This window comes from Melitaea cinxia, chromosome 29, assembly GCF_905220565.1.
Source record: "Melitaea cinxia chromosome 29, ilMelCinx1.1, whole genome shotgun sequence".
Taxonomy (NCBI): Eukaryota; Metazoa; Arthropoda; class Insecta; order Lepidoptera; family Nymphalidae; genus Melitaea; species Melitaea cinxia.
The window spans coordinates 3,320,627-3,348,035 of NC_059422.1; the positions used below are offsets into that span (position 1 = coordinate 3,320,627).

Below are 27,409 nucleotides of genomic sequence, written 5' to 3' on the forward strand. Positions count from 1 at the left end.
AAACGAGAACGTAGGGGCATAGCTAAAGGTTTTTATTAGTAACAAGAAAATGGTTTTGGGGAGAAAATAGTCGACTACGAAATGCTATTTTGGTCAATAATTATCTACCTAAAACGGTCTGAGCTGTAATTGTCCCTTTCTTGCATCGGGGCGCGGCGGCGGCATAAAGCGAGACAGAAACATTTTATTAAAACCTATTTTTCAAAAACTTCTCAGCTACCTTTCCTCCTATAATCTTTTGAATCAACCTCTAAACGAAACATTACAAAATAAATTGCGACAGATAATGATTACGTTTAAGTTTCAAAAGAAATTTATTACTGATAAAAAGTATTGTTACTTATTTGAATGTGTATAGTTTCGTGTTCCACGTTTGTGTTCTTTTTTTCACATTAAGTTTTTATAGGTTTTTAATAATAAAAATATAGATAGAGTTAAATCATTTTTTATTTATTATTATAACAAATTTAATGATCAAAATCAATAGTGGTAAGGAGCGCCGCATCCACAGCCGCAACTACCAGCGATTGAAACAGTTCCAGCGGCTGGTAAGTCACCAGCAAAGCGCACGGCACCCAAGATTGGCACTTGTCCAGCAACAATTGTGGTGCCAGCGACTGGCATCTCACCAGCGACAGCGACATCACCGACACCAGTGCCACCGTATCCTGGAGCTACCTCAATACCATACGGTCCAGGGGCACCTAACTCAAGGGCAGTAGGGGCTAAACCAAATGAAGAAGGAGCTAGGCCAGCTCCCAAGCCGTAAGGAGTGGTTAAACCAGGAGCAATGTTGGGTCCATATCCATAACCAGGCCCCAGTGGTCCAGCGCCGAGGCATTGACTGAATGCATTCTAAAAGGTAAAAAAATACAATTGATCAAATTTGTTCTCAGCCAAAAAATAACCGAATTCAATTTACATCAATTAGTAATAAAAATCTATCTATCAACTAGTAAAGACATCATCAAAATAGTCGAGGTCAATCAAATAATCATTATTAGGTATAACTCAAAAACTATTAATTAGATCTCGTTAAAATTCGGAAATATGGGAGGTTGCATATATAACAAATACGGACATATATAAAAAATAATAAAAAATACGGACGAATTAAACCTCCCCCTTTTATTTTAAGAAAAAAAACCATAACAAAAATAAAATAAAAAACATTGATACAATTTTTGGATGATTAATCCTTTTGAATTGTTACCTGAATCAAGCAAGCTTGAATGCAAATCAGGACAAATGCGAAGGAACACATTGTCAATTGAGTACTTTGTAACAACAATACTATCTTTTACTTAATTATCGTTATATATACCAATCGATTATGTAAATCTTATCAAAGTGACATAAAACTTGGAAACCACGACCTAACAAAATACACTTTCAAGATATCTGTTGTAACTTATTACAGCTGATAACAAAATTACTATAAAATGTTAGACGTGATTTATTCAATCACATTCAAATCTAAATAAATCAGAGAAATAAATATCAAAATGGTGTCCAAAAGTGTTCTTTTCTTCTGCGCTCAAGCTCTATTTATCCAGGTAATTAAATATTTTTTAAATTCAGAGTTCAGAATTACATACTTTAAAAAATCATTCAGCTAATAATTACAGCGCATATGCAAAGTTATCTTTCATATGCGTTCTCTATTAGAAATATACATATTTTTTAAGTGTGAACGTCGACAAGAAATAAATATAATTTAATTATTAATATATTAAGAAGAACGAAACATTCGGATCTAAGAAAATATACATAAAATCTTACTCTAATTGGCTCATTAAAAGCTGGTCATAATAAATATCGTACTTTATAGCGCTACGTTTATAGTATACTAACTGCGACTTGCATTATTTCTGATCCCGTGAAAACATCGGGATAAAATGTAGCCTTCGTGGTATGCTGGAATATCAGCTATTACAATCAGTCCAGTTGTTTTAGCCTGAAAATGTCAGAAACATATTCATCCATCCCCACAAACTTACCGACTACTTACTCTACTAATATAAAAAATACTAAAATTAGAAGAATAGGCACTATTATATACAATATAATATATTTCAGGTGACAATTTGTTAAAAAAAAATTTTTTTTTCAGTGTATTTCCAGCCAATGTGTTCGACCTGCATATAGTAATTACGCCGATGGATTAGCCTGGGGATCTAATGCTATGGCATTTGACGGTGCTGGAACCTATGCTTCTTATTCATCTGCACCCATTTCACCTTATGCTAATGAATGGTCCGATTATGCTGCTTCCTTTGCTGCATCTAACGGCGGAGGTTTCTATGTGGCCAGCGCATCTCCCAATCCACCTACAGGAGTCGCCGTAACATCAGAAAACGCATACGATGGTGCCCTTGCTGTATCTGGTGCGCTGCCATTCTTAGGAGCTGTAGGGTTGGAAGGCCCACTACCTACTGCTGGTATGGGCGGTATTACATATAGCTGTGGAAATGGAAACGTTGCTATATTGAATGAAGATGTCAACCTAGCTGGTTATAATGGCGTTTCTACACCGTATGGTAATTATGGAGGCGCTGAATTCAGTTATGGTTACCCATCTCCCGCGGGGTATGAAGCAGTGTTTTCTGGACCAGCTTATGGCTACAGAGGGTGTGGTTATTAAGTTAACTTAGCATATTAGTCATTTAGTTTTATTTTTACCCTAGTATTATGTAATAATGTGAATAAACGTTTGAAAGTTTTACATAATTTGTTTCTTTTTTTTTATGTCACTAGGTCGGCAAACAAGCGAACAGCTCACCTGATGGTAAGCGATTACTGTAGCTTATAGACGCCTGCAACACCAGAAGCATCGCAAGCGCGTTGCCGACCCAATGCCCAATCCCCCCAGGAGCTCTGGTCACCTTACTCACCAACAGGAACACAATACTGCTTGAAAACAGTATTATTTTGCTGTGATCTTCTGTAAGGTCGAGGTACTACCCCAGTCGGGCTGCTCCATATTTTGAGCAGAAAATTCCTGCTGTGCCCTACCTCAGTTAATCTTTCAGTTCTTAATGTAATATACACATATTTTTAATGAACTATAAAAAAAAGGAAAAATCATATTTACAAACAATTTTGGCAATGGCGAACTTATCTCTATAAGTGATCTCTAGTCTACCCATGGTGGTGAGAATTGATTAATAAAGGTTATAAATCTATACATTTATTCATAATTAATAATCTATAATTGTGTTTGCTCGCAAAAGAAAAAAAAATCGACTTCAATTACATCGACGAGATACAACGTAGATCGATGAAAAAATTGTGAAGTAACTACGCGTTATCAAAGATTACTCAAAAACTAGTTATGAGATCTCAAAAAAATTTATAAAAAATTTACATGATAAATATCAGCTTTTGATTAAATTAAAAATTATCAAAATCAATACACCCAGTAAAAAGTTATTGCGGATTTTCGAGAGTTTCCCTCGATTTCTCTGGGATCCCACCATCAGACCCTGGTTTCCTTATCATGGTACTAAACTAGGGATATCCCCTTTCCAACAAAAAAAGAATTATCAAAATCGGTACATCTTGTAGAAAGTTATGCGGTATAATACAACGTAGGTCGACGAAAAAAGCGTCAAGTAAAAACGCATTATTAGATATAACTCGAAAAGTAGTTGTTAGATCTCAAATAAATTTAAATGGGACCAATTGACACACACCACCTTTCGATTAAAACAAAATTTGTCGAAATCGGTCCACCCGGTCAAAAGTTCTGATGTAACATACATAAAAAAAAATACAGTCGAATTGAGAACCTCCTCTTTTTTTGGAAGTCGGTTAAAAATACATGTATACTTGACTACACCCACTTACATGAACATGTACATACATACATACATACATACATACATACATACATACATAAATAAATACATATATTGAGATTATATCCATTATGAGTTCATGAATTCGTAGAAAAGATATAATTACGCTTCAGCCTGTAATATCCCACAGCTGGGCATAGGTCTGTTTCTCCGTGTAAGAGAAGGATCAGAGCTTAATCCACCACGCTGCTAAAATACGGGTTGGCGGATATAATTATAAATTTTTAATTGTTTATATTTATTTATATAAGTATCATGTGTTTGTATATATACCTACAGCAGTCAGCTGTTACCTATAACACAAATATTAAGTTGAGCATCTTAGAAACAGTCGACCGTGTGTGTATGTTATAGACATTGATTTAATACTAGCTTTTATTTATTTGTATAGATTAACATAGTATAAAACAAAGTCGCTTCCTGCTGTTTGTATGTTTAGATCTTTAAAAATACGCAACAGATTTTGATGCAGTTATCTTTAGTAAATAGAATGATTCCAGAGGAAGGTTTATATGCATAATACACGCATAATATAGTAGAGGAACACTGATAGTTTTAGAGGTAAATTACTTATATTATAGATTTAAACTTATTTATATATATGTGTGTATAGATAATAATACGTGAAACAAAAACTTTGTACCCATTTTTACAAATTTCGCACACTTATAGTTTATATAGAGAAAGAGTGCAGAATGCTAATATTTTTTTTTTTCAATACCTACATATAATAAAAATGTAACGGGTCGCTGTCTGTTTTTTAAGATATATGAGAAAAAATATTATTAGGACCTTTATAAACGCAAATACAACCCCAAAACAGTGACTGTCCGAATTTTGTCTGTGCTTTTGTGCACGCTAATCTCAGAAACAGCTTCTCGAGTAGAAATTTTTTCGTCTTCCTTAGAAGGACCGGACCAGGCATGCGGTCCTTTAAAAAAACACGAATGTATATTCTTGAAAAAAATATTTAACAAAAAAAAGCGAATTGATATTATAAATATGTTACTTAACATAGTTATTATGTTATTTATTTCCGTTTATTTTTTCCAACGTATTATTTATTTCTGTTGACATTAAATATTAATTATTTTTATTTATTTTTAAGTTATTAATTAATTATTATAATTAATTAAATTTTATTTATTGACTTTAATAATTAACTACTAATTAATAATAATTATTTCCTATTACTTACGACTGCTCCACTGTGTAGAAATGGACTCCCTGCTAGACTGTCCTGATAACTGTGTATATACTAAGTGCGCTTAAACCGGACCGGGTCCTGATCCAGTATGCCTTACCATACTTGATTAAATTTTACATCAGGCTATCCTGATCTGGACCGGACCGGGTCCTGATCCAGTATGTCTTACCATACTTGATTATATTTTGCATCAGGCTATCCTGATCTGGACCGGACCGGGTCCTGATCCAGTATACCTTACCATACTTGATTATATTTTACATCAGGCTATTCTTGTCTGGACCAGACCTGGTCCTGATAGAGCTTGCCGGATCTGGCATGCTTCATTCTAACCTGATCCGATCCAGATACATGATCTGGTTGAGTCTGACCTTTTTTCTAGTCGGGTAGTCACTATTCCACGCGGACGAAGTCGCGAGCACAGATAGTAATGCATAAAATACATTTAATCATTAAAGAAAACCTTACACAGACTACCAAGTATTTGTTATACGCATATTTACTCTTTTGTTTGTTGTTAAAGTCTGTGGTTAAAATGAGAATAGATTATAGATTAAAAAATATATTCTTTATTTAAATATTTATTTGTTTTTAATTTAAATTTCATACCAAGCTAATCCGACCACTGGGCGACCACTAGTTGAAATAAATCGACTTTTATATTTTTTGCTGCACATCTGCCACTTTGTATTTTCCGCGGTTTTTTTTTACCATAGTACTTTAAAGAAGCTCATGCAGATTCAACAAATCGATTTCAAATTCATGTTTAGTTTAAAAGATTACTGATTAAGTTCAGAGACAAGAAGTGCAACTTTAAATTACCTACGGCGTCAATAGAAAGCTTGAAAATATGAAAATAAGTGAACATTAATCACAAAAACCACTACTGACTAAAATATCAATATACAAGTTCAGTGCATTGGGAGATTTTAATAAAAAAAAACTTCCAAAATGAATTGTTAATACATAATTTTTATTTAGATTTAAGAAACTGGTTCTATTGGTATTTTTTAGAAGGCATAAGCACCGTTGCATCCACAGCCGCAGCTACCAGAGATGGAGACACCACCAGTTGCTGGCAAGAGACCTCCAAATTCTACAGCTCCGAGGACAGGCACTTGACCAGCAACCAGAGTAGTACCAATCACACCCATCTCTCCACCAACGGCTATTTCACCAACGCCAGTACCACCGTAGGCAGCAGCTGAAGAAGCTCCAAGTGGAGAGGCAAGAGAAAGAGGTGCAGCGATACCACCATAACCCAGTGAAGTTGAAGAGGTCAGTCTACCTTCCGACCCACAGGCAGAGGCAGCAATGGGTGCTATTGGACTACGATGGCAATGGCTGTACACATTCTGAAAAACGATATAATTATATAGAGGACATCAAATATTCGTACTCTTTATTTTTAACCGAGTACCTAAAAAGGAGGAGGTTCTCAATTCGACTGTTTTTGTTATTCTTTTTTTATGTATGTTACTTCAGAACTTTTGACTGGGTGAACCGATTTCGACATTTTTTTTAAATCGAAAGGTGGTGCGTGTCATTGGGTCCCATTTAAATTTATTTGAGATTTAACAACTACTTTTCGAGTTATATCAAATAATAATCGTCGACCAACGTTGTATTATACCACTTTTGATGATTTTTAATTCAATCAAAAGCTGATGTTTATCACGTGGTCACATTTAAATTTCATCGAGATCTGATTACAACTTTTTGAGTAATTTTTGATAATAATTGAAATACGCGTATTTACTTGACAATTTTTTCGTCTGCCTACGTTGTATTACTTGTCGATGTAATTGAAGTCAGTTTTTTTTTCGTATGCGAGCAAACACAATTATTGTGTTACCCACACATTAGGGAATTCTAAATAATTTTTAATATCATATTGGAACCGTCGATTTTTGATGTGATATTAAAAACATCAAATATTATTTTAATTCATTATATAATATAGGATGCCTAGAATGTTTAGTATGCTTGCGTTAATGGGATGCTTGCGACGTTTGTCACGGCTCTTTACTTATATATATTATAAGTAAATAAATGTATATTTCTATATTTACAAAAATATAATTTTTACCCCAAAATCAGCGTTAAATTATTAAGGATGGCTACTTTTAATAATTCTCGTATTCGAAATTCACTAAACGCTGGGAAAATATATTTTAATTTCATATTTGCTTTATATATTTTTATGTATAACATGAGCAAAACGTACCTGTACCAAGCAAGCTTGGGCGCAGAAGAGAAGAACGGCGAAGGTAGACATGATGGGTTTGTATTCAACGGATGCGAATATACAATGGTTATGGAAAATCTAACGTTTTATACCACTGCCTGATTACACAACATTAAATTAATAGTAAAAGATTGCTTCGCAGTTTTTCATGAACGTGCTTTTGCTGTTTTTCTATTTTAAGTAATCACAGGACTGTTTATCAGTTTTTGTCAAACTTTTATTTACCAATATTTAAAAATTTTAAGAATCAATTAATTATATTTACGATTTGTAATTAACTAGCTTAACCCACGACTTCATTTGGAATTACTGTCTCATACTCATATAATAACAAAATAGACAACGGTTAAAATATCAATCTGTCACTTAAACTGGAAAGATTCCAGATTTCTTGCGTACAAATTTGTTCGATTATTTGAATATTGTCTAATATATACGTTTATATATTCGTATTGATCGTATTATCTTTAGCTCAGGCTGTGAACAAATCTGGAATTTTTAATAATCGTGTTGATTATAAAATTGTTATTTGGTATTTATATTTAATGTTAAACTCTCGAATGTGTAGAAAATTTAATTTACTATGCAAGGAACTTGATGAATGTCATCAAAATTTAAAATATTTTTTAAGGACTGTCATATGTTGAGAAAATGTTTGTTTACTTCTTTCAAATAAATGACATAACAATATCTTTTCATCATTTTTGTATTGACTAACTAAATTTAAGCGACCTATTTATTTATTTATTTATTACTTCTTGCATACATATAATCAAACACTTTTACGTAGTAAAAAAAAGAGCAAGAAAAAACAGAACAGAAATAAAATTAAACAAAAAGTAGTTACAATGACAGCATGCAAAGGCGCTTATTGCTTTAAGCAATCTCTTCCAGACAACCCCAAGTAAAAGGAAATTATAAGTAACAAAGTGCGGGATTCTGCAAAAGTAGATAAATATAAATAGAATTATAAATACATAAAAACATATATTATAAACTATTATAAACTATTTAGTTTGGTAAGCTTGATTATTACTGAAACCATTATGATAGACCATATGATAACCATGCCAAATATAAATTAATAAATATTTTATATATTTTAAAGTGTTTTTATATTTTAATTACAAGCATATTATTACTAGTCATAATATAATTTAATGAATAGAACAAAGTAATGCTAATTTCTGATATCACTATTTGTAGCAAGTGCAAGTGCAAGTTGCAAATTGTATGAAATGACTTGATTGTCACGTTTATTCCCTAAACTTAGAAATAGTTTACGAAATATCTATTAGTGTACTGGGTCATATGAGTATATAAACCAGTTATTTTCCCTAGTATTGTCAAGTTTGTATCCAAACACTAATCATGTTCAAGGCTGTGCTTTTCGTCTGCGCCCAAGTGCTCTTCGTTCAGGTATAACATTATTACAAGTTATAACAATACACAATATTACTATTGTGCATATTTTTTTTTCTTTATAGTATTATAGTATATTATTTTTTCTTTAGGTATTGATTGCTAACCTAAAATATTTTTTCGTTTTAGTTAATCGCCGGGCAGTGTATGGGGCACCATGGTACGGTTGCCATGACATCAGCTCCTCCTTGTTCTACCACCCATCTCGGTCACACTGCTTCCCTTAGTTCGTGCGGTTATGGTATCTCTGCCATTCCTGCTTCTAGCGGTGGCGGTCTCGAAGTGTTCAGTTCTTCTGCCTTTTCACCAGATGGACTATCAGTCTTCTCAGAAAACGCCATCGAAGGAAACCTCGCAGTCGCAGGTGCTTTGCCTTTCCTGGGTGCTGTGACTCTTGACGGTGTTCTACCAAGCTCTGGTATTGGTGCTGTCAACTATGGCTGTGGTAATGGAGAAGTCGCCATCTTGGCTGAGGACATTGCCCCCTCTTCATTTGCTGGTTCACTCGGTTTCGGTGCTTTCGGCTCCAACTTTGGTCATCATGCCGCTGCTGAATCTATCGGACACGGTAGTTTCGGCTGCGGCAGCGGTCGCCTGGCCGTACCAACTCACAATAGATGCGGCTGTGGTAGCATATTTTAAAATTTTGAACTGTTTGAATGGATTTTCATAATATAAGAAAGCAATACACTATGTTCTGTTTTTTAATTTTAATAAACCTATTAATTAGAAAAAGTAATATGTAACGAAATATGACCCAGCGTGGTGAATATGGGCAAAACACATGAGTTCACGTTATTTTTGGCGTAAACTTGTGGAGGCCTATGTCCAGTAGTGGACTGTATACGCTGTAATGATGAACGAAATGTATAAAGAAACAAATACACATTTATAAAAAACTATGTATTAATGATCGATATATTCTTTTTTCTTGTATCTTTTATACAAATTATCCTCTAGAACATTTTCTGAAGTACGAAGATTTAAGGTCACAAATCTAAAAAAGTCTACGACACGAGATACTATACGCCTGTCTTTAGTGGATAAGCCACAATATAGGTAAATATAGGCTGATAAAGATATGGCATTTGGTGGCAAAAACTTGCTAAAATTTGGTAAATTACGTAAATGATACGTTAAGATTAAGTGCCATAGCCGTGCGAAAACATAATGCAAATAAATTTCTTTGCCCTGTTACAATAAAATTGATCCCTATTTGTACACGTTCGTTTCACCCCTGATTTGCCTTTTTTTTTATCAAACAATAAATGAAAAATAAAACAAGGAAAACTTAGAACACTAGAATTTTTTGTTTCAGTGATGAGGTAGATGCAAATAAGAGTTTATTGAAAATGATAAAGAACGACAAATAAAATAAGAAAATAAACCGAATATATTCGCGTCTCTGTTTAAGACATGTCATGAGAAGGTTCTTCTTGTATTTTATTTATTTATTTATTTATTAATAGACACACCAACTGCATTACAAACATTAAAATATAATAATCTATAATCCACAATATTAAGATAGTATGCATGCCAATTACAGTTATGTACATCACTCTTAATTAATTACATTTGATCTTTACACAATCACAGATGGGGAAAAAAATACAAAAAAAAACTATTGCGAGTTCACGTTACATACTCTCGTACAGTAGGTAATATATGGAAAAATTCGGAAATATAATCTAAAATAGAGACTATAACAACAAACATAACAAGTATGCAGGTTATACAGAGTGTAACGAATAGAAATGCGCAGTAAGTTTTTTTCGAATGCTGGAGACTGAATCATTAAAAATATCTATATCTGATACCAGCACCTTTGAGAATGTTAGTCCTACATGCAGGAACGTATAGTTGCCTAATAATGCGATGTCGTGGATATTTTCGGGGGACGCTCAGCTTTATGTGTTTAACTAAGTCCGCGTAATCTACATAACCTGACAAGATCTTTTTAAGGAAGATGTTAGTGTTCTGGTGAACGTTAAATTAATAGCAAGTGGACTGTATATACATATATCTGGTTTATTAGCCGTTTCAGGAACAATAATGTGAATGCAGCAATATTAAATGATAGTCTTAGGCGTCGGATCAAAGTGTAGCTGACGTGTCGTAGGTCAAGCCGCCGATGTCCTCTCTCCGATCCGATGGTGGGGCTGTCCGTCCGTCCCTCGCCGCGCACCGCGCCCGAGGTGTTGCGTTAGTCCGCAACATGCTCCCCGGCTTGAGAGCTGGAGGCTTCAAGATCTAGAAGTGGACATATATTATTAAATGCCCTTCTAATGGTGCCACCCTTGGTCCGGATTTCGGCCACTCTAGAAATCCCATCGCTGCCCGGGTATGTCTTGATTACCCTTCCCAAACACCAAAGAAGAGGCGGAAGAGCTTTTTCCTTTATGAGGACAAGAGACCCAGGCTTAAGCTCCGATCTTGAGGACTTCCACTTTGTCTTGGCCTGAAGTAACGAGATGTATTCCAATGAGAAACGACCCCAAAAATGTTGCCTTATAAGTTGTATCCTTTTAAAGCGTTCAAGAGCATTGATGTTAACAGCTGATACCTCTCGCTGAGGAATAAACATTAATGGTCGTCCAATTAAAAAATGGGCAGGAGTCAAAGCGGAAAAATCACAAGGATCAGAGGAGAACGGGGTTAGGGGACGGGAGTTCAAAACTGCCTCTACTTGAGTGAGGCAAGTAGACATCTCTTCATAAGTGAAATGAGTGATTTGAAGTAACCTACGAAGGTGATGTTTAGTACATCGAACTGCTGCTTCAGCTAAGCCGTTAAAATGTGGACTATATGGAGGCACAAATTTAAATTCAATACCTTGTCCAGCAAAATGACCTTCAAGATCTGACTGTGCTAAAAATTTAGATAATTCATTAAAGGTACCCACAAAGTTTTTACCGTTATCAGAAGTGATACTTGAAGGTTTACCACGTCGTGACACGAAGCGATTCAACGCGGCAATATATGCTTCTGTTGATAGTGCCGTAACGAGTTCGATATGACATGCCTTTACAGAATTACAAATAAAAATTGCCAAATAACATTTAATAAGCTTACAACCTCTGCCTTTTCGGTCTGCTACCAACACCGGCCCAGCATAGTCCACGGAACAGTGTAAGAAAGGAAATTCTAATTGAGTCCGTGATGCAGGTAACTGCCCCATTACAGGCTGAATGGTTTCGCCCTTATATCTGCGACACCGAACACACTTATTGACAATCCCTTTTGATAAGTTTCTGCCACCTAAAGGCCAATAAGTCTGTCTTATATTCGCTAAAAGTAATTGTGGACCAGCGTGTAAATATTTTAAATGAAAATAATTAAATAAAGTTTTACTAAAATGATGTTTACTACAAATTAAAATAGGATGTTTGGTATCATAACTGTATGGAGCATTATTAAGCCTGCCACCAACTCTAATGATATTATTTGTGTCCAAGAATGGAGATAAATTAGAAAGTCTATTCTTTATAGGTAGCTTTTTAGCAGATTTTAAAATAACATATTCATCGGGAAACATTTCTAATTGAACCTTTTGTATTATTAAATTTAATGAATTTTGAAGCTCTGTTACCGATAAATATCCTTTTAATTTAGTTTTGTTTCGACAGTTGTAAATAAATCTTTGTAAATAAGCTATCGATCTTTGTAAATAGGTAAAATTTGATGTTTTATTAATTAGACTAGAAATAAGATCTATATTAGGAGTATTATTAACCAAAAGAGAATAAGAAAGTAACTCAGGTAGATCCTGTTTCTCGTTAAATCTAGGCATTTGTGGCCACTCGTTTTCATGTTTTAATAAGAACGTGGGGCCGTGCCACCACAACGAAGAACTACTGATGGAATCAGCCTTCACCCCTCGAGAAACAAGATCCGCCGGGTTGTCTGTTGACGGTACGTAGCACCACGTGTGACCCTCGGTAATTTCTTGAATTTCATGAACACGGTTTCGTATGAAACTTTTCATTTGAAGAGGTGATGTCTTCAACCATCCTAAGACGATAGTTGAATCACACCAAAACCGACATTTACTTATATTTAGAGTTAAAGAGGCTAGTACCTTAGCGCACAACCTTGCAGCAAGCAAGGCTCCGCAAAGCTCAAGACGAGGCATTGTCGTTGGCTTTATCGGCGCTACTCTATTCTTAGAGGTCAAGAGGTGCACAGTCACTAGCCCTGATTTATGCACAGAACGAATATACAAACAAGCACCGTATGCTCGTTCTGAAGCGTCTGAAAAAACATGAATTTCTAAAATATTAAAATCATCACTTAGAACCCAACGGGGAATTTTTAATTCATTAAGGGAAGACAACCGACTCGCAAAAGCTAACCAACGATTTTTAATTTCAGTACACACTTCATCATCCCATGAATATTGCTCAATCCATAACCTCTGCATTATAATTTTAGCCTCAACAACGCAGAGGCCTACAAGGCCTAGTGGGTCATAAATTTGACTGATGACACTAAGAATGTGACGTTTAGTTACTTTTTTATGAAGTTCAATATTAATTGAAAATGACAGTATATCAGAATCACATATCCAGCTGAGACCTAAAGTTTTTGAAGCAACATTAGAATTAGTTTCTGAAAATTTTAAAATATTATTCGTTTTATCATAACAAGGAGATATTTGTTTTAAAATTGATAGATTATTAGACCTTAATTTTCTTAAATTAAATTTAGCTGATTCTAAGGTAGATATTACGCCCTTGCAAAGTGTTACGGTATTGGCAATAGTAGAAGACCCCCCTATATAGTCATCCATATAAAAATCTTTTTGTATAGACTGTTTCACATCATTATCAAGGACATTTGATGCTAATGTAACCAAACATTTAGTGGCTAAGTATGGCGCAGATGCCGTGCCATAGGTCACCGTATTAAGAGTATAAGTTTTTAATGGTTCATTAGAATTATAACGGAAAATTATCTGTTGAAGAGAGCGTTGTGACGGATTGAGTTCAATCGCTCTATACATTTTTTCAATATCTCCAGTCACGACATACTTATGTTGACGGAAACGTATCAAAATGGAGTAAAGATCTTCTTGTACAGTTGGACCGACCATCTGGATGTCATTAAGTGACACGCCTGAAGAGGTGGCCGCTGAAGCGTCGAAAACTGTTCGAAGTTTTGTAGTAAGGCTCGACTCACGGATGACACCGTGGTGAGGTAAAAAATAACTAATTGGTTGAAGACAACTGTGTAAAGACTCCTTATTTTCTGTCATGTGACCAAGACGTTCATATTCTTTCATGAACTCAATATATCTATTCTTAAAAATAGGATCTCTTTGAAACTTACGTTCTAATGATAAGAAACGATATTTTGCCTTTTGATAAGATTCGCCTAAGACTGAAGGATGTTTTTTCAGTGGCATTGAGACTACAAAACGGCCATCATTCTTACGTGTAGTGTTTTCAAAAAAATGCTGTTCACAGGCACGTTCCTCCGGAGACATGGAGTGCACAGTTGTTACCGAATCTAATTCCCAGAAACGAGACAAGTCTGGATTTAAGCTTTCATTTAAAAAATTACAAATAAAAGGAGAAGAGTGTGATTTAGGACGAGCAACATAGCCTGACACCAACCAACCCAGTTTCGTTTCATAAAGTTTAGGTAAATGTTTACCTAAATCAATAGAATTTTTTCCTAAGACTGACCAGAAAACGTCGGCCCCAACTAGTATATCTATAGTTGCAGGCTTATTAAAAGATGAGTCAGCTAAATTTAATTCTGAAGGAATTGGAATATCCTTAATATTGATAAAAGAAGATGGTAAGGCTTCGGTAATCTGAGGTAAAATGTGACACTCGATAGTAGCACTATAGTCGTTATAGAGAGACTTTATAGTAAGACTACAAGACTGTGTACTTTTTGAAATATTATTGTTAATACCTGTCACCGTGGCGCTCTCGTTACGTCGAGACAAACCCAGCTTACCGCAGAAAGAAGTCGTAACGAAGTTAGCAGTGCTGCCATTATCCAGCAAGACTCTGGCTAAGTGCTCGACGCCCTTGCTGTCGTCCACCTTCACTCGCGCTGTGGAAAGCAAGACGAGTGGAGGAGTACTTAACCGTTTTAAATTAGTCGAATTAGCAAAGTTATTTACTGAAACAATAGGCTTAGTAGGCTCCGTTGTGTGTAAGTGCAAAAGCGTATTATGCCTTTTTTTACAATATTTACATGAAACAAGATTACATCTGTTTTCCATGTGCCCTGGCCGTAAGCAATTAAGACATACCTTAACATCCTTAGCCTTTTTTATACGATCTTCAATAGAAAGATATTTGAATGTCTCACAGTTAAATAAGAAATGACTTTGATTATACATAGGACAATTTACTACTTTTTTATAAACGTTTTGTGCTTTATTTATATTATAATTTGAATTTTGATTATTTTTTATATCTGCAAGGAAATTTGTGTTAGATTTATTGTAATCGTATTTTTGTGATTTTATAATTTTGCTTTCTTGTAATGTTTCTAATAAATCTGCTCTATTGCTAAGGAATGTCATAAAAATATCAAGTGGCGGTGGATTATTCAGGGAATTTCTATGTGTTTCCCATTCCCTACGAGTAGTTGTATCGAGCTTATCAGCCATCATATGAATGATTAAAGTGTCCCAATACTGAGTGGGCTGGTCTAATGTTGACAGAGCACGTAAATTTTTATTTGTGATGTCTATGAGGTGACGAATAGACTGAGAAGATTCTTTTTGTATTTGTTCTACGTTGAATAAAGCCTGTACATGATTGTTTACAAGTAATCTTTTGTTGTCATACCTACTGCATAATAATTTCCAAGCGTTCGCATAATTATCGCCTTTTACATCTAAACTATCAATAACCAATAAAGCACTATCTTTTAAAGACGCACGCAGATAATGCAATTTATTAATGTCATCTATATCAGACCTTGAGTGGATTAAAGATATAAATGTGTCCCTATATTCCAGCCAATGTTGATAGTGACCATGAAAAGTGGGTATTGAAATTTTTGGCAATCTAACACAGTTAAATTTGGAACCACCTGCCTTTACATCCTCGAAACTTGCCACGGAACCATCCTGAAGCTCACGCCGATGAGAGGGCTGCTCACCAAGTAAACCACGGGCCTTAGCAATAAGCTCGTGATACTGATTTTCAAAGTATTCGCGTTCCTGGCACTCATTCTCCAAATTATCCGATAACATTTCAATGTCACACTGTAATTGGTCGAAAACAGTATATAAAGTATCGAATTTACTAAATCTTCCTTCTAAATCTAACAATTGTACACTGCTTAGTTCCTTTGAAGGTAGTATATTATTAATAAAATTAGAGAAGATGGTTAATTTTGCTTTAATACCAGCACGCTTTTTAATTAACTTTTCCATCTTTGTTTCGGCCATAGCGTTAAAAATGCGATCGAATAGTATAGTTTAATAAATTGAAAAAATAAACAAATAACAATATTCAACTATAATAAACTGATGAACTGAGTCGATTACGTAACTGAGAGAACTGCGAACAATAGGTGAGCGGACGACTGCGAGCCGATCGACACAAACTTTATAAATGTACAGTAATATTTTGCTTTTTAATCGATTAAATAAGGAATTTAAATTTTATTCCATTGAAATTATGTAACTAAAAATCTCAATAATTCGTCTTACTTGGCACTCACTAAGTAAAGGTAGTTTTTAAGAAAAAAAAGGGAAAAACATAGGATGATAAAGGATTAATTGGAACGAACTCACAAGCTTAATCCATCCAAACGTAACGATGATGTTCGTTTCTTTGTTCTTTTTGAAGCGCTGCTGAAGTCCACACAGTCCGAAACGGCGATCCTAAAGGACCATTGTTAGTGTTCTGGTGAACGTTAAATTAATAGCAAGTGGACTGTATATACATATATCTGGTTTATTAGCCGTTTCAGGAACAATAATGTGAATGCAGCAATATTAAATGATAGTCTTAGGCGTCGGATCAAAGTGTAGCTGACGTGTCGTAGGTCAAGCCGCCGATGTCCTCTCTCCGATCCGATGGTGGGGCTGTCCGTCCGTCCCTCGCCGCGCACCGCGCCCGAGGTGTTGCGTTAGTCCGCAACAGAAGATAATGTCGAGCAGAATTCGGCGGTTATAAAGTGATACCATGCCAAATTGTTTTAGCCGCAGATCATAAGTGTCTTTATGGGATATACCTGAACTGTGGAATGCCAGTTGCCTCGTAAAAGATCTTTGAATGCTTTCAATACGCTGTGAGTGAGTTGTATATTGTGGGTTCCAGACCACTGACGCAAATTCAAGCCTGCTTCGCACTAGTGAGTTAAACAAAATTGTTTTTGTTTCTGAGTGTAGAAATCCTATAGAATCCTTTTAAGGAAGCCTAGCATTTTCGAAGCCTGGTTAACCACAGTATCATCGTGTTCCCTGAATGTTAGCTTACTGTCCATTATCACACCGAGATCTCGTATTTTATTAACTTCTTGCAACACTTCTGAACATAATCTATACGTTGTTGCAAGAGTTTTCTTTTTCCTTGTGTATTTAATATGAAACGATTTCTTTGCATTCACTTGCATTTTCTGCAATATATTTTAATTTTTTTGATATTTATAAGCTAAAGCTCGAAAAAGCTTTAAAATGTCAAAAAGGCTTTAAAAATATAAAAATAATTAAATTACTCTATAAGTCACGCGCGGGCTTTCCTGGCACCCAGCACTCTTCCTTTGTTTGGTGCCCGCTTCAAGTACAAGATTAATATCTTTAAGTTTTGCATGATTATCTGCGATTTATTTACTATATAACTTCTACCACAGGACTCACTGTTATGAACTAAGAAATAGGTTACAATAAATAGCACACATTTAATATCTGTAAAATTATGTTCCAACTATGCCAACTTGCTTATGCTATTGTAAAATTAAATTTAATATGAGTGCGAGAAGATTGAAAGATGAAGTAATTTTTTGTTTCCATCAGCGAATATGTAGCGATGTGTATATTAAACAAAACTTACTCAATCTATTTAGTTTTGAAGAAGAAATAATATAAGACGTACTGTATGAAAAAATATAGCAATTGAACGTGTGCAACAACGAAACAGCAGTGACGCTGGAGAGCGCGGCTGAGAGCTTAGCGTACTAAGACTGACGCTCTACAGCACTTTTGGTTGTAGCAAGAGTGTATTAGGCTTCATACTATCGGTAGGTATTAAATTAATTTTTTAAATTCTTCGCTGCATTATTAAATACAAACCTACTTTTCAATTGGGAATGAAATATAGCCTGGCTAGGAATTTTCCAGCCATTTTTTAAAATATATATATAGATGGGTAAAGTTAGTATCTAGTTCGAATATCCTACTAATAAATAATATATTACTTACAGATTTAAACTTTTTTAGATAAATTTCAATTATATATTTTTTCGCTCCGCATCTGTCCCTTTGTATTTTCCATTGGAAATTTTTACCATACTCCTTTAAAGAAGCTCATACAAATTATAAGTTATTACAAACATTCTATCAGTACATTTTTTATCAATCAATTTGAAATTTATTTTTAGTTTAAAAGGTTGCTGATTAAGTTCATAGACTAAAAGTTAAACTTTTATACAACCTGCCTCAATAGAAAGCATGAAAATATGAACGCAAGTGAATGTTAATCATGAAAACTATGTTTTTAACAACTATTGACTATAATATAATTATACTAATGCCCTTTTTTATTGGCATTTAAGCCCACAAGTTCAGTGAATTACTACATTTAAATAAAAAACTTCCAAAATGAATTGGTAATACATATTTTTTATTTAGATTCAAGAAACTGGTTTTATTGGTATTTTTTAGAAGGCATAAGCATCGTTGCATCCACAGCCGCAGTTGCCAGAAATGCAGACAGCACCGGCAGCTGGCACGATACCACCAAACTCTACAGCTCCGAGGACGGGCACTTGACCAGCAACTAGGGTGGTACCAATCACACCCATCTCCCCACCAACGGCTACTTCACCTACACCAGTACCACCGTAGGCAGCAGCTGAAGAGATGCCACTTGGAGATGCAAGAGAAAGGGGTGCAGCGATACCACTATGACCCAGTGCAGCTGGAGAGATCAGTCTACCTTCCGAACCACAAGCAGGGGCAATGTGTGCTATTGGACCACGATGGCACTGGCTGTACACATTCTGAAACACAATATAATTAGAATATAGAACATCAAATATTATTTTAATTCATTATATGTAGGATGCCTAGAATGTTTAGTATGCTGTAGTACAAGGTTGCAATTTCAATCCTTTATTAACGGATGGCTTGTGACGTTTGTCGCGGATTTGACTTATCAACGATTAAACATAATAATGACACCATTGTGGCATAGATGAAATTATATGTAACAGTAATTGTCAAAAACTGCTTGAAAATTTCTACACATATATACAAACAAATTATTATATTTTCTACTACTATTAATTTATCTAGTAAAATAAAACTGTAACAAAAACATAAAGTGTTTTCAATTGAAGAAGACTCTAGAATAAGGTATTTGTGGGTGGGTTATGGGTTGACTGGAAGAGATCTCTTTTAGAGATAACTTCGCCCTTGTCAACTTCCTATATTATAATGACTATTGTAAAATAATTATTTGGTGCAATAAAAAATATTTGTACACCAAAATTTTTTTTTATTTTATTTTATTTGGATAGCTTACAGCTTATTATGACTATAACTAATACATAATATGAATAAAAAAAAGCTAATAACAAGCTACCACATATAGAGTCAAAGATAGAATCAATATTAAATAATTAAGGTTGCCTACTTTTAACAATTCTCGTATTCAAAATTCACTACACGCTGGGAAAATATATTATTATTTTAATTTCATATTTGCTTTATATATTGTTATTGTATAACATGAGCAAAACTTACCTGAACCAAGCAAGCTTGGGCGCAGAAGAGAAGAACGGCGAAGGTAGACATGATGGGTTTGTATTCAGCGGATGCGAATATACAATGGTTGGAAAACCTAACGTTTATATACCACTGCCTGATTACACAATAATAAATTAATAGTAAAAGATTGCTTCGCAGTTTTTCATGAACGTGCTTTTGCTGTTTTTCTATTTTAAGTAATCACAGGACTGTTTATCAGTTTTTGTCAAACTTTTATTTACCAATATTTAAAAATTTTAAGAATCAATTAATTATATTTACGATTTGTAATTAACTAGCTTAACCCACGACTTCATTTGGAATTACTGTCTCATACTCATATAATAACAAAATAGACAACGGTTAAAATATCAATCTGTCACTTAAACTGGAAAGATTCCAGATTTCTTGCGTACAAATTTGTTCGATTATTTGAATATTGTCTAATATATACGTTTATACAGGGTTACAGGAAAAGTCGTGCTAGATCCGTTAAGGGCGTGAAGTACCCATCATTTCTGACTTATTTCACTATGAAATACCCTACCCTAAACTTAACCCTTTTCGAGATATTCGACTTTTAATTTTTTTATTGAAAACTGCCGATTTTTAGGCTACTAAATTTAATTTTGTTTATTTTGTGTGTCTTATTATTATTATTATTATTGCATTTTTACATCTCTAATAAGATGTTTTACGACGTCAATCATTAAAATAGTGCATAAGTTAATTGAAAAGGCCGTAGTAGACAAGTGAAAGTTAAGAAATTAAAAAAAATATTATAAAGTTTATTTTTCTCTAAGGGATATCTAAGAAAAATATTATGGCAGTTGTTCGGCAGATGTGTTTTAAAATATCTATGTTTCATCAGCTATCTAACGAGGTATAACAATCTAGGGTTTTATTTAAATGCATTGAAAAAAATTTAGTTTCATAGGCGACAGTGGAGAAGAAAATTAATACTTAGCCCTAAATAGTAAAATAAAACAATAGGTAAGCATGAAATGTCATTTATTAAATCAGGTTTTCACACGACTTTTTCTTACTCTACAGTTCATGTTCAACATGGCCGCCTCTGTTTCTAATACATTGTCGCATCCTTCTACGGATACCAGTCTTCACTACTCGAGTGGTCAATGTTGTCCTCATTTTATTTGCTGCATCCACAATCCTTTCTCTTAATTCTTCCACAGACGTAACTGAATTTGGCTCGCTATAGACAAGACTTTTCATGCGCCCCCAGATATGAAAATCCATGGGGGTTAGGTCCGGACTTCTTGCTGGCCATGCAACGGCCCACCTCGTCCTATCCATTTGTTTGGATAATTTGTGTCCAGCCAGTCTCTGACACTTCTCCTGAAATGGGCAGGGCAGCCATCATGTTGGAACGACATGTCCAGCGTGAATGGTTCTTGAGAGGAGACTTGAGCCATTTGCTGGGTGATCTGCCACTCAACTTGATCAGGGACATACAAGTAGTTACAATGACAGCATGCAAAGGCGCTTATTGCTTTAAGCAATCTCTTCCAGACAACCCCAAGTAAAAGGAAATTATAAGTAACAAAGTGCGGGATTCTGCAAAAGTAGATAAATATAAATAGAATTATAAATACATAAAAAACATATTATAAACTATTTAGTTTGGTAAACTTGATTATTACTGAAACCATTATGATAGACCATATGATAACCATGCCAAATATAAATTAATAAATATTTTATATATTTTAAAGTGTTTTTATAATTTAATTAGAAGGATATTATTACTAGTCATAATATAATTTAATGAATAGAACAAAGTAATGCTAATTTCTGATATCACTATTTGTAAGTTGCAACTTGCATGAAATGACTTGATTGTCACGTTTATTCCCTAAACTTAGAAATAGTTTACGAAATATCTATTAGTGTACTGGGTCATATGAGTATATAAACCAGTTATTTTCCCTAGTATTGTCAAGTTTGCATCCAAACACTAATCATGTTCAAAGCTGTGATTTTCGTCTGCGCCCAAGTGCTCTTCGTTCAGGTATAAGATTATTACAAGTAATAACAATGCACAATATTACTATTGTGCATATTTTTTTTTTCTTTATATTCTACTTTAGGTATTGATTGCTAACCTAAAATATTTTTTCGTTTTAGTTAATTGCCGGGCAGTGTATAGGGCACCATAGTTCGGTTCCCGTGACATCAGCTCATCCTTGTTCTACCACCCATCTCGGTCACACTGCTTCCCTTAGTTCGTGCGGTTACGGTATCTCTGCCATTCCTGCTTCTAGCGGTGGCGGTCTCGAAGTGTTCAGTTCTTCTGCCTTTTCACCAGATGGACTATCAGTCTTCTCAGAAAACGCCATCGAAGGAAACCTCGCAGCCGCCGGTGCTCTGCCTTTCCTGGGTGCTGTGGCTCTTGAAGGTGTTCTACCAAGTTCTGGTATTGGTGCTGTCAACTATGGCTGCGGTAATGGAGAAGTGGCCATCTTGGCTGAGGACAATGCCTCCTCTTCACTTGCTGGTTCACTTGGCTCCGGTGCTTTCGGCTCCTACTTTGGTCATCATGCTGCTGCTGAATCCATCGGTCCTGGTGGTTTCGGCTGCGGCTGCGGTCGTTTGGCTAGACCAACCCACATTAGCTGCGGCTGTGGCAGCATATTTTAAAAATTTGAACTGTTTGAATGGATTTTCATAATATAACAAAGCAATACACTATGTTCTGTTTTTTAATTTTAATAAACCTATTAATTAGAAAAAGTAATATTATGTAACGAAATGTGACCCAGCGTGGTGAATATGGGCAAAACACATGAGTTCACGTTATTTTTGGCGTAAACTTGTGGAGGCCTATGTCCAGCAGTGGACTTTATAGGCTGTAATGATGAACGAAATGTATAAAGAAACAAATACACATTAAAAAAAACTATGTATTAATGATCTATATATTCTTCTTTCTTGTATCTTTTATACAAATTATCCTCTAGAACATTTTCTTAAGTACGCAGGATACTATACGCCTGTCTATAGTGGATAAGCCACAATATAGATAAATATAGGCTGATAAAAATATGGCATTTGATGGCAAGAACTTGCTAAAATTTGCTAAATTACGTAAATGATACGTTAAGATTACTATACGATAAGTACTTATAACATAGCTGTGCGAAAACATAATGCAATTATTTTTTTTGCCCTGTTACATACAATAAACTTAATCCCTATTTGTACACGTTAGTTTCACCCAAGATATGCCATTTTTTTATCAAACAATAAATGAAAAATAAAACAAGGAAAACGCCACTAACGAGCTGCACCGCGCTACAATTTTTTGATTCAATGATGAGATAGATGCAAATAAGAGTTTATTGAAAATGATACAGAACGACAAATAAAATAAGAAAATAAACTGGATATATTCGTTGCTCTGTTTAAGACATGTCATGAGAAGGTTCTTGCATTTTATTTATTTATTTATAGACACACCAACAGTATTACAAACATTAAAATACAATAATCTATAATTCACAATATTAAGATAGTATGCATGCCAATTACACGTATGTACATCACTCTTAATTAATTACATTTGATCTTTATACAATCACAGATGGGGAAAAAAATAGAAAAAAAAACTATTGCGAGTTCACGTTACATACTCTCGTACAGTAGGTAATATATGGAAAAATTCGGAAATATAATCTAAAATAGAGACTATAACAACAAACATAACAAGTATGCAGGTTATACAGAGGGTAACGAATAGAAATGCGCAGTAAGTTTTTTTCGAATGCTGGAGACTGAATCATTAAAAATATCTATATCTGATACCAGCACCTTTGAGAATGTTAGTCCTACATGCAGGAACGTATAGTAGCCTAGTAATGCGATGTCGTGGATATTTTCGGGGGACGCTCAGCTTTATGTGTTTAACTAAGTCCGCGCAATCTACATAACCCGACAAGATCTTTTTAAGGAAGATAATGTCGAGCAGAATTCGGCGGTTATAAAGTGATACCGTGCCAAATTGTTTTAGCCGCAGATCATAAGTGTCTTTATGGGATATACCTGAACTGTGGAATGCCAGGTGCCTAGTAAAAGATCTTTGAATGCTTTCAGTACGCTGTGAGTGAGTTGTATATTGTGGGTTCCAGACCACTGACGCAAATTCAAGCCTGCTTCGCACTAGTGAGTTAAACAAAATTGTTTTTGTTTCTGGGTGTAGAAATCCTTTAGTATTCCTTTTAAGGAAGCCTAGCATTTTCGAAGCCTGGTTAACCACAATATCAACGTGTTCCCTGAATGTTAGCTTACTGTCTATTATCACACCGAGATCTCGTATTTTATTAACTTCTTGCAACACTTCTGAACTTAATCTATACGTTGTTGCAAGAGTTTTCTTTTTCCTTGTGTATTTAATATGAAACGATTTCTTTGCATTCACGTGCATTTTCTGCAATATATTTTAATTTTTTTGAAATTTTTAAGCTAAAGCTAGAAAAAGCTTTAAAATGTCAAAAAAGCTTTAAAAATATAAAAATAATTTAATTACTCTATAAGTCACGCGCGGTCTTTCCTGGCACCCAGCACTCTTCCTTTGTTTGGTGCCCACTTCAAGTACAAGATTAATATCTTTAAGTTTTGCGTGATTATCTGAAATTCAATGCATTTTTAATTTTTTTTTTTTTTTTTTTTTTTTTTTTTTATAATTTACAATCAGTCGCCAGACTATAAGTAAATTTGTTAAAAGGAGAATGGCGATTAGAGTGGCTGCAGGATTGGGCTGCAGCTCTCTTTTAGGTAGGGAGCACATGTGCTCTCTTCAGTCTTTTTACAGGCCTAGAGGTCGTCAGCTGGTAGGCTAGTGGGTTAGGATGTGCAGAAAGACGCTCCATGTAGTTTTTCCTGTAACGTTCAATTACATGCATTTTTAAATAGTGCGATTTATTTACTATATAACTTCTACCGCAGGACGCACTGTTAGGAACTAAGAAATAGGTTACAATAAATAGCACACATTTAATAGCTGTAAAATTATGTTCTAACTATGCCAACTTGCTTATATTATTGCTGCATTATTAAATAAAAACCTATTTTTCAATTGGGAATGAAATATGGCCTGGCTAGGAATTTTCGAGCCATTTTTTAATATATATATATATATATATATATATATATATATATATATATATATATATAGATGGGTAAAGTTAGTCTCTAGTTCGAATCTCCTACTAATAAATAATATATTACTTACACATTTAAACTTTTTTAGATAAATTGAGTTATATATATTTTTGCTCCGCATCTGTCCCTTTGTATTTTCCATTGGAAATTTTTACCATACTCCTTTAAAGAAGCTCATACAAATTATAAGTTATTACAAGCATTCTATCAGTACATTTTTTATCAGTCAATTTGAAATTTATTTTCAGTTTAAAAGATTGCTGATTAAGTTCATAGACTAAAAGTTAAACTTTTATACAACCTGTCTCAATAGAAAGCATGAAAATATGAACGCAAGTGAACGTTAATCATGAAAACTATTGTTTTTAACAACTATTGACTAAAATATAATTATACTAATGCCCTTTTTTATTGGCATTTAAGCCCACAAGTTCAGTGCATTAGTACATTTAAATAAAAAACTTCCAAAATGAATTAGTAATATCAAACATTTTATTTATATTAAAGAATTTGATTTTGTTTTCACTTTTTAGAAGGCATAAGCACCGTTGCATCCACATCCGCAGTTGCCAGAAATGCAGACAGCACCGGCAGCTGGCACGACACCTCCAAACTCTACAGCTCCGAGGATGGGCACTTGACCAGCAACTAGGGTGGTACCAATCACACCCATCTCTCCACCAACGGCTACTTCACCTACACCAGTACCACCGTAGGCAGCAGCTGAAGAGATGCCACTTGGAGATGCAAGAGAAAGAGGTGCAGCGATACCACTATGACCCAGTGCAGCTGGAGAGATCAGTCTATCTTCCGAACCACAAGCAGGGGCAATGTGTGCTATTGGACCACGATGGCACTGGCTGTACACATTCTGAAACACAATATAGTTATGTAGGGAACATCAAATATTATTTTAATTCATTATATGTAGGATGCCTAGAATGTTTAGTATGCGGTAGTACAAGTTGCAATTTCAAGGTTACGTTTGTCACGGGATTTCACTTATAAGTGATTGAAACATAATAATGACACTATTGTGGTACAGTTAAAATAATATGTTACAGAAACTGTCAAAAACTGCTTAAATTTCTATATATACAAACATAATATCATATGTTCTAATATTAATTTATCTAGTAAAATAAAGCTCAAAAGAAAACGGAAAGTGTTTTCAATTGAAGAATCAGTAGAAAACTCTAGAGCAGGAATGTCAAAGTAAAGGTCCGCGGGAAGTTTCAATACGGCTCGCGATTGCATTTTGTCACAGAAAGAAAAATCATGATTTCACTCGATTCATCTACGGAAGTTTTAAAATGCGTACAAGACATTTTTTTATTAGAATTTTAAAATATTGCAAAATTGAGTTTGACATCCCTGCTCTAGAGTAAAGTGTTAACCTAATATTGATTTAATGCAAAATCAACATTAAGTTATTAGGGCTGTTAATAGTTCACGTTTTCAAAATTCAAAAAATGCTGGGAAATTTATATTTTAATTTCAAATTTACTTTATAACATGAACAAACGTACCTGAACCAAGCAAGCTTGGGCGCAGAAGAGAAGAACGGCGAAGGTAGACATGATCTGTTTGTATTCAGCGGATGCGAATATGCAATGGTTATGGAAAATCTAACGTTTATATACCACTGCCTGGTTACACAATATTAAATTAATAGTAAAAGATTGCTTTGCAGTTTTTCATGAACGTGCTTTAGCTGTTTTTCTATTTTAAGTAATCACAGGACTGTTTATCAGTCAAACTTATATTTAAAAATATTTTAAAAATTTAAGTATCAATTCTTTATATTGACGATCTGTAATAAACTAGCTTAATCCACGACTTCATTTGCAATTACTGTCTCTTATATAACCAAAAATAGTCAATGATTGACCAAAATAGAAATAAAATAGATTTATTTCATCGAGATTTGTTTAATTGTTTAACGATTATCTACTAAATAGATTTAAATATTTATATTATTAACTTTTGCTCAGGCTGTGGACAAATCTGGAATTGATAATAACCACGTGGATTATATATTTTTTTATACTATTTCTAATATTAAATTCTCAAATGTGGAGAAAATTAAATTTACTATGCAAGGAACTTGATGAATGTCATCAAAGTTTAAAATTGCTTTTAAGGAGCTTTTGGACATCCAAAGAATTTTTGTTTACTTATTTCAAATAAATGATATAAAACCGTTTCATCATTCTTGAATCGAACCATGATGATAGACCATATGATAACCATGCCAAATATAAATAAATAAATATTTGGAATATTTAAAAGTGTTTTAATATTTTAATTTCAAGCGTATTATTACTAGTCATAATATACTTTTATTAATAGAACAAAATAATGCTAATTTCTAATATCACTATTTGTAGGTTGCAAATTGTATGAAATAACTTGATTGTCACGTTTACTACACAAAGTTCGAAATACTTTACGAAATATCTACTAATGTTGCACTGGATCAGATGAGTATATAAACCAGTTATTTTTCCTACTATTGTCAAGTTTGTATCCAAACACTAATCATG

At 34.2% G+C, this 27,409-nt stretch overlaps 7 protein-coding genes and 1 long non-coding RNA gene across 10 annotated transcripts; 2 read left to right on the forward strand and 6 right to left on the reverse strand.

The window, feature by feature from the left end:
• Positions 1 to 429: 429 nt before the first annotated feature.
• LOC123667913 (chorion class CA protein ERA.1-like) lies at positions 430 to 2,514 on the reverse strand. Of its 3 annotated transcripts, none has more exons than XM_045601743.1 (2): positions 1,855 to 2,022; positions 430 to 855 (listed from the first exon to the last, which is right to left on the reverse strand). In XM_045601743.1, the coding sequence occupies exons 1-2, from the start codon at positions 1,864 to 1,866 to the stop codon at positions 481 to 483; spliced, it is 387 nt and encodes a 128-aa protein (XP_045457699.1). In that variant the 5' UTR covers positions 1,867 to 2,022; the 3' UTR covers positions 430 to 480. The 3 variants fall into 3 exon arrangements, 2 of the variants coding, with proteins under 2 accessions (XP_045457699.1, XP_045457698.1); XM_045601742.1 differs by lacking the exon at positions 1,855 to 2,022 and adding an exon at positions 1,214 to 1,309; XR_006745492.1 differs by lacking the exon at positions 1,855 to 2,022 and adding an exon at positions 2,241 to 2,514 and having other exon boundaries at positions 773 to 855.
• Positions 2,515 to 6,077: 3,563 nt separating this feature from the next.
• Positions 6,078 to 7,345, reverse strand: LOC123667725 (chorion class A protein Ld19-like). The gene is made up of 2 exons (XM_045601565.1): positions 7,295 to 7,345; positions 6,078 to 6,422 (listed from the first exon to the last, which is right to left on the reverse strand). The coding sequence occupies exons 1-2, from the start codon at positions 7,343 to 7,345 to the stop codon at positions 6,078 to 6,080; spliced, it is 396 nt and encodes a 131-aa protein (XP_045457521.1).
• A 1,527-nt stretch (positions 7,346 to 8,872) lies between these two features.
• LOC123667912 (chorion class B protein PC10-like) lies at positions 8,873 to 9,430 on the forward strand. The gene has a single exon (XM_045601741.1). The coding sequence runs from the start codon at positions 8,885 to 8,887 to the stop codon at positions 9,377 to 9,379; it is 495 nt and encodes a 164-aa protein (XP_045457697.1). The 5' UTR covers positions 8,873 to 8,884; the 3' UTR covers positions 9,380 to 9,430.
• Positions 9,431 to 12,903: 3,473 nt separating this feature from the next.
• Positions 12,904 to 14,156, reverse strand: LOC123667916. The gene is made up of 2 exons (XR_006745493.1): positions 14,069 to 14,156; positions 12,904 to 12,991 (listed from the first exon to the last, which is right to left on the reverse strand). It is a non-coding gene; the product is annotated as an uncharacterized LOC123667916 (long non-coding RNA).
• Positions 14,157 to 15,162: 1,006 nt separating this feature from the next.
• Positions 15,163 to 16,160, reverse strand: LOC123667726. Its single transcript, XM_045601566.1, has 2 exons — positions 15,400 to 16,160; positions 15,163 to 15,175 (listed from the first exon to the last, which is right to left on the reverse strand). The coding sequence occupies exons 1-2, from the start codon at positions 16,158 to 16,160 to the stop codon at positions 15,163 to 15,165; spliced, it is 774 nt and encodes a 257-aa protein (XP_045457522.1).
• A 2,377-nt stretch (positions 16,161 to 18,537) lies between these two features.
• On the reverse strand, positions 18,538 to 19,762 carry LOC123667914 (chorion class A protein Ld5-like). The gene is made up of 2 exons (XM_045601744.1): positions 19,683 to 19,762; positions 18,538 to 18,937 (listed from the first exon to the last, which is right to left on the reverse strand). The coding sequence occupies exons 1-2, from the start codon at positions 19,731 to 19,733 to the stop codon at positions 18,596 to 18,598; spliced, it is 393 nt and encodes a 130-aa protein (XP_045457700.1). The 5' UTR covers positions 19,734 to 19,762; the 3' UTR covers positions 18,538 to 18,595.
• Positions 19,763 to 21,666: 1,904 nt separating this feature from the next.
• Positions 21,667 to 22,394, forward strand: LOC123667727 (chorion class B protein PC10-like). Its single transcript, XM_045601567.1, has 2 exons — positions 21,667 to 21,714; positions 21,831 to 22,394. The coding sequence occupies exons 1-2, from the start codon at positions 21,667 to 21,669 to the stop codon at positions 22,341 to 22,343; spliced, it is 561 nt and encodes a 186-aa protein (XP_045457523.1). The 3' UTR covers positions 22,344 to 22,394.
• Positions 22,395 to 25,333: 2,939 nt separating this feature from the next.
• On the reverse strand, positions 25,334 to 26,443 carry LOC123667728 (chorion class A protein Ld5-like). Its single transcript, XM_045601568.1, has 2 exons — positions 26,393 to 26,443; positions 25,334 to 25,734 (listed from the first exon to the last, which is right to left on the reverse strand). The coding sequence occupies exons 1-2, from the start codon at positions 26,441 to 26,443 to the stop codon at positions 25,393 to 25,395; spliced, it is 393 nt and encodes a 130-aa protein (XP_045457524.1). The 3' UTR covers positions 25,334 to 25,392.
• Between the last annotated feature and the right edge of the window lie 966 nt (positions 26,444 to 27,409).